Source organism: Lipotes vexillifer, unplaced genomic scaffold (genome assembly GCF_000442215.2).
Source record: "Lipotes vexillifer unplaced genomic scaffold, Lipotes_vexillifer_v1.1 scaffold412, whole genome shotgun sequence".
Taxonomy (NCBI): domain Eukaryota; kingdom Metazoa; phylum Chordata; class Mammalia; order Artiodactyla; family Lipotidae; genus Lipotes; species Lipotes vexillifer.
In genome coordinates this window covers 1,621,772-1,627,681 of record NW_006798464.1, presented here as the reverse complement: position 1 = coordinate 1,627,681, position 5,910 = coordinate 1,621,772, and the positions used below count along the sequence as shown (strand labels likewise).

The window sequence follows — 5,910 nt, the reverse complement described above, 5'->3', positions numbered from 1 at the left end:
TCAGGAATGCCAAAATGCAAAAAAAAAAAAGTATATCTTAGAAACCATGAAATGTAGTATTTTGTTCCTAGGCTATTAGTGAAGTTTCCTAACTGTTCTCCTTATCTCCAGATGTGAACATGATATTCATTTTAATCTTCTAAATACTTGGCTAAAATTCCAGCAGCTCTCCAGATAAAGTACAAATTCTATCAGGAATCTGCATTTCTTTTTATTTTATTTATTTATATTTTTTGGCCTCACCCTCACAGCATACAGGATCTTAGTTCCCCGACCAGGGATTGAACCCACACCCCCCGCAGTGGAAGCGTGGGGTCTTAATTACTGGACCGCCAGGGAAGTCCCAGGGATCTGGGATTTGAAATCCTGGATTTGAAATCCACCCTTTGCTCAACTCAGATACATGGGAATTATTACTCCCTCACTGCCCTTAGCCAGTGCATCAATAAATCCTACAGACCCAGCTTCCAAAACATGTCCGAATCTATTTCTTCTCTCTGTCTCCGCTACTACCCACTAGTTCACAGCATCTTCTCTCAGGGCCCCCCCCCAGCCTCTGGTTTCCCCTCTTCCCCTTACAATCCATTTCCCATGTACAGCAGCCAGAGTGATCTTTAAAATAACAGGCTTGTCTAGCTATAAGACTGTTGTGCCTTCTCTACGCAGAAGACTCTTTTTTTAAAAAATTTGTTTATTTAATTTATTTATTTTTGGCTGCGTTGGGTCTTCGTTCTGTGCACGGGCTTTCTCTAGTTGTGGCAAGGGGAGGCTCCTCAGTTGTGTGTGGGCTTCTCATTGCAGTGGTTTCTCGTTGAGGAGCACGGGCTCTAGGTGCACAGGCTTCAGTAGTTGTAGCATGTGGGCTCAGTAGTTGTGGCTCACAGGCTGTAGAGCGCAAGCTCAGTAGTCATGAGGCACGGGCTTAGTTGCTCCGCAGCATGTGGGATCTTCCTGGATCAGGGCTTGAACCCTTGTCCCCTGCATTGGCAGGCGGATTCTTAACCACTGCACCACCAGGGAAGCCTTACGTAGAAGACTCTTAATGGCCTACTTGTTAAAGGCAGAGTACTTGCTTCACCCACGTGCAGAAAGACCTGAAGAACAGGTTTGGGTTGGGGGGAAGTAAGAATTCAGTTAAGGCCTTACTGAGTAGGGTATACAAATGTGGAGTGCAGGGGAGAAGTCAGAGCTGGAAATACAGATGTGGGCCTTTTCTGCAAACAAGCATCACCATACTTGTAGCTAGACAAGTCTTGGTGGTGAGAACAGTGGGCCAAGAGCAAAGTCCAGTTACCTCGCGGGCACACTGCCCAGGAGCCCCCACTCCGCTTCCTCCCATGTCCCCTGCTCCCTCCCATTCTCGGCCCTGACTCCACGCACCTTTGCTGCTGGGATTGGACCACAGGCTCCTGCCCACTGGGCCTGTGCGCTGCCTCTGTCGGCATTTAACTGCCTTTTGGAAAATCAGCCCATGTACCTGGTGCTCTGCAGTTAGTTGGCACTTAACAAACATGTGCTGAATGGGTGAATGAGCATAAATTCAGTGGGTTTTCTCTGGGTGGTAATTTAAATTTCTAATTTTATGCCCATGCACAGAATCTTTATCGTCTGATCCTGAGGTTTTGCTTCAAATTGATGGTGTTACTGAAGACAAACTGGAAAAATATGGTGCAGAAGTGATTCCAGTATTACAGAAATATTCTGAGTGGACATTACCAGGTTCAGTATACAGCCAAATATGGGTTTTCTGAAAGCCTCTCATAATGTTAAACGGTGCATCTCACTGGATTAGAATCATGTGGTTTCTGGCTTGTGTTAATGGGCCCTACACCTTGTCACACTGACATCCAGGTTCTCAGAGGAGACCCCAGTGGTGTGCCAGGCACCTCTTAGAGGACACCAATGCTCAGGTCCCCCAGGGGAGACCAGTTACTGAACTTGCTAACAGGACCCAGAGGACGACCTTTGGGCCCAGAAGTTGCTTGTTCTGTTAAGGCAAGTGCCTGAGGAATCTGGAACCCTGGGTACAGATCACATATCTGCCACCATCTCACTCTGTAATCCTTGGCAGGCCACACATAGCCTCTTTGTTTTTCAGTTTCTATGTCTGAGGACGGGAAGTGTTATCTGACAATCATGTCTAAAGTTTAAGAGTGGAGTTTAAATGTTTTGGGAAAATGAACATGTAATTGGACTACTGGAGAATCTTATTGTTATTAGCCACTGAAAGAATCTGCCCGAGTGAGTGCATCATTAGCGGACGTTCCCAAAGGTTGCTGGAAGCCTGTCATGTAGCACCTCTAATTACGAAGCTCAACACTGAGCTATAGAAAGCATGGACGCAGGGAAAAATCGAGAACAAAGGAAGATTTCGTTGTGGGAGATACAGGTGCAGGAGTTGGGCGCCCTCCTCCAGCATATTGCCATATGCAGACTAGCCAAGTGAAATGTTTCCCTGTTTCTGTAACGGACCATGGGAGGGGTCCTCAGAGTAGCAGGATGAGACATGAGTGAGCATGCATTTCACATTCTGTCTCTCCACAGTCGTGTTTTATCCATTGACAAAACACCGAAGAGTCAGGTTTTCGTTAATTCCTCTGTATGGTAATTATTCCATAAATCCTTACTTCAAATATATTAACCTCTTAGTGGGAACTTAATGTTTGTTTAGTATAGTAACTTGTTTGGATAGGGATTTTTACCCACGTAAGGTAGGGCTGCTCTGCAAAAACAGCCCACAGTGTGGTCATGATCACTCCCACTTATTGAGGAAGGACAGAGCCAAGAGCTTTGCCTGTTCTGTGTCATTCAATCCTTATAACACTGATTTTATTTTGTTTTTTAATTTATTTTTTATTATTTATTTATTTATTTATTTATTTTTGGCCACACCATGTGGCTTGCGGGAGCTTAGTTCCCTGACCAGGGATTGAACCCAGGCCCACTGCAGTGAGAGAGCCCAGTCCTAACCACTGGACCTCCCTGGAATTCCCCAGCACCCATTTTAGAGGGGAAAAGTGGTGAGGCCTTTTCATTTCCGCAAAGTCCCCCAGCTGGGATGACGGCACTCTTCACCCGAGCTGCACTGTCTGCCCGTGTGCCCTTCCTACCATGCAGTAAGGTAGGGTAGCCTGAGGGTGAACCAGACCAGCCAGGAAATATCTTCAGAAAATGAAGACCTGGTCACTGTTAACCTAGAAGGAGATTTCGTGCTTTGGGTGTGCCTTGGGTTGCAAATACCTATGGAAATTACCATTTTCTTTGCAAATGTGTGCTTTCATACAGACCCATTTCCTGCATAGTATGTGAAATGTTCACAACTATTATGCAAAGAAGAGTAAAATGTGGTCTAGAATTTTCTGACAGCCATTTACTAAGTAACTATCACCCAAAGATGAGGTGCAGGACATAGTTATGTTTTCCTTATGTTGGACTTATCTTTTTCAGCATGTGTAAAACTATAAATAAAATTGTCTTTTGTTTAGCACTTTATACTTTTCAAAGAACTTAACAGGATTAATTGCCCAAACAATAACAGGGACGTGGGCTACAGAATGTGAGCTAATAAAACCTGACGTCTCTGATTAAGTTAAAGAGCATCACACGTTTTCTTAATGAACTCTGAACCCCTTTCTTTAAAAATAAATTGCCATTGACTACTTTGGGGCTTTGTGAAATAAAAGAAGTGCTCAGTTCTTGTGGGGTGTTTGAATCCAAATGGCAAGATGCTACAGGAAAGCAGCTGGGCTTTGGCTGAACTGCACCCCTGTGCTGTGTATCTCCGTGTAGACTGTAACCACACTTGGATCAGAATGGCATCACGGGTAAATGTCTGCATTGTCCATTTGTAGCGGAGGACGATTCCTCACGGAGAAGCCCTTCCAGCAGCAGAGGCACTGGAAGAAATGCCCCTGAGGAGCTGGATGAGGAAACACCCATATCTTCTCACTACTTTGCAAATAAAACCAAAAATGAAAGAAAGAGGAAAAGGATGCCAGCCTCCCAAAGGTCTAAGAGGAGAAAAACCGGTTTCGGTGGTTCCAAGACAAAAGGGTAAGTTCTGCCACCTTTTCTGCAATGTAGGGTAGAAGGGAGAAAAATATAAAAGTACAGCTGCTCTGATTTGCTTTGAAGCATTTATTAAAATAAGCCATTGCCATTGTTAAATGTTGCCTCTCCCGTTTGTGGAGTGAGGATTAAGGTCTGATCCCAAACAAAAACATTTGTTTCAGATTTTTAAGATATCTACTCCTAGGTTGATGATCAGAGTTTTCTAGTTTGCAAAAGCTTCTCCAATTTTGACATTACCTTAGGAAAAAAACTTTTTTTTTCCTGCCAGTTGCTCTTAAGTGAATTTTCCACCTATAATACTGTAAATCATATACTAGCTGAATAATCATATACTAGCTGTTTGTTTGGTTTTTGTTTTTTTAAAGTTTTTTTATTTATATATATTTTTGGCTGCGTTGGGTCTTCGTTGCTGTGCATGGGCTTTCTCTAGTTGGCGGCGAGCGGGGGCTACTCTTTGTTGCAGTGCACGGGCTTCTCATTGCAGTGGCTTCTCTTGTGGAGCACAGGCTCTAGGCACACGGGCTTCAGGAATTGCAGCATGCGGGCTCAGGAGTTGTAGCATGGGGGCCCTAGAGCATGCAGGCTTCAGTAGTTGTGGCATGTGGGCTCAGTAGTTGTGGCTCATAGGCTCTAGGGTGCAGGCTCTGTAGTTGTGGCACATGGGCTTAGTTGCTCCACGGCATGTGGGATCTTCCCGGACCAGGGATTGAACCTGTGTCCCCTGCATTGGCAGGAGGATTCGTAACCACTGCGCCACCAGGGAAGTCCCAACAAAGGGTTTTGTTTTCTCATCACCCTTATGCTTTCGCCAATACTTGCCACACCGCTTCTATTGCTGCAGAATCTGCAGGGCCTCCACCCGGAGGCTCCACACACTCCCTGCCATTCAGTAACACCTGGGAGAGTCAGCCTCCCAAGCTTTGCAGGGTAGCAGAGAAGAGGCCACAGCAGGAACCCCAAGAGGTCAGTCCAGCCCTGCCATCTTCCCTTTCCTACATCTGCCTGGCTCCCGAGCTGTGTTGCACCCACTTTGGGTGCTCTCCGCTCACCAAGGCGGAACAAAGGTAGCACTACTGTAAGGTCCTTGTGACGATCCGGGCAGCGTCTTATTTCTTCATAATCACACTGCTTCTGACAGCCCCTTTTTCCTGTTTTCTGCAAGGACATGCTCTGCCCTTGCCTTGTAGGTAAGGTCTGGTAGGGTTGTGACCACCCCATCAGTCTGGAGAATGTGGCCCTAAGCATTTATGTATTGTAACAGAAATGCTTACAGGAAAAGGGAACAAGTCCTCAGGAAACTTGTGCAAGCTGTTGTGTTTTTCTTTTTCAGTTTTTCTACCTCTTTTCCTTCTGGGTGATAAAGACCAAAAATTGAGTGGGGGAAAAGAAAGGAAGGCAGATGTTACCAAATTGTCATTTCCTTGTTAAGTCCATAAACAGACATCTTTTATGTGCTAATCCTTCTGTTGGGGTACAGAAATTAAAGCCATTAGTAAATATTAGTTTAATTTTGTGGGTTTTATTTATTTATTTTAATTCTATTTAAACTTTTAAAAGAAAAAAAAACTTTACCCATTTATCCTACACCCACCCCGCTCCAGCCTCTTGCAACCACCAATATGTTCTCGCATCAATGAACTTGGTTTATATATATGTATATATATATTTAGGTTCCACATGTAAGAGAGGTCATACAGTATTTGTCCTTGACTTATTTCACTTAGCATAGTGCCCTCGAGGTCCATCAGTGTTGTCACAAATGGCAGGATTTCATTCATTTTTATGGCCGAATAATAATTTTTGTGGTTTTTAGTGTGCAAGTGACCTGCAGACGCTCTT

General features: G+C 44.6%; 1 protein-coding gene across 2 annotated transcripts in view; it reads left to right on the top strand.

Annotated features, from left to right (window-relative positions):
• Positions 1–5,910, top strand: part of BLM (BLM RecQ like helicase) — a 66,165-nt gene that overhangs the window by 57,604 nt on the left and 2,651 nt on the right. For both annotated transcript variants that reach the window (XM_007470557.1, XM_007470558.1), the window contains 2 exons: positions 1,597–1,719; positions 3,852–4,053. In XM_007470557.1, the coding sequence (XP_007470619.1) occupies positions 1,597–1,719; positions 3,852–4,053 (325 nt within the window). The remainder of the gene's footprint in view (positions 1–1,596; positions 1,720–3,851; positions 4,054–5,910) is intronic.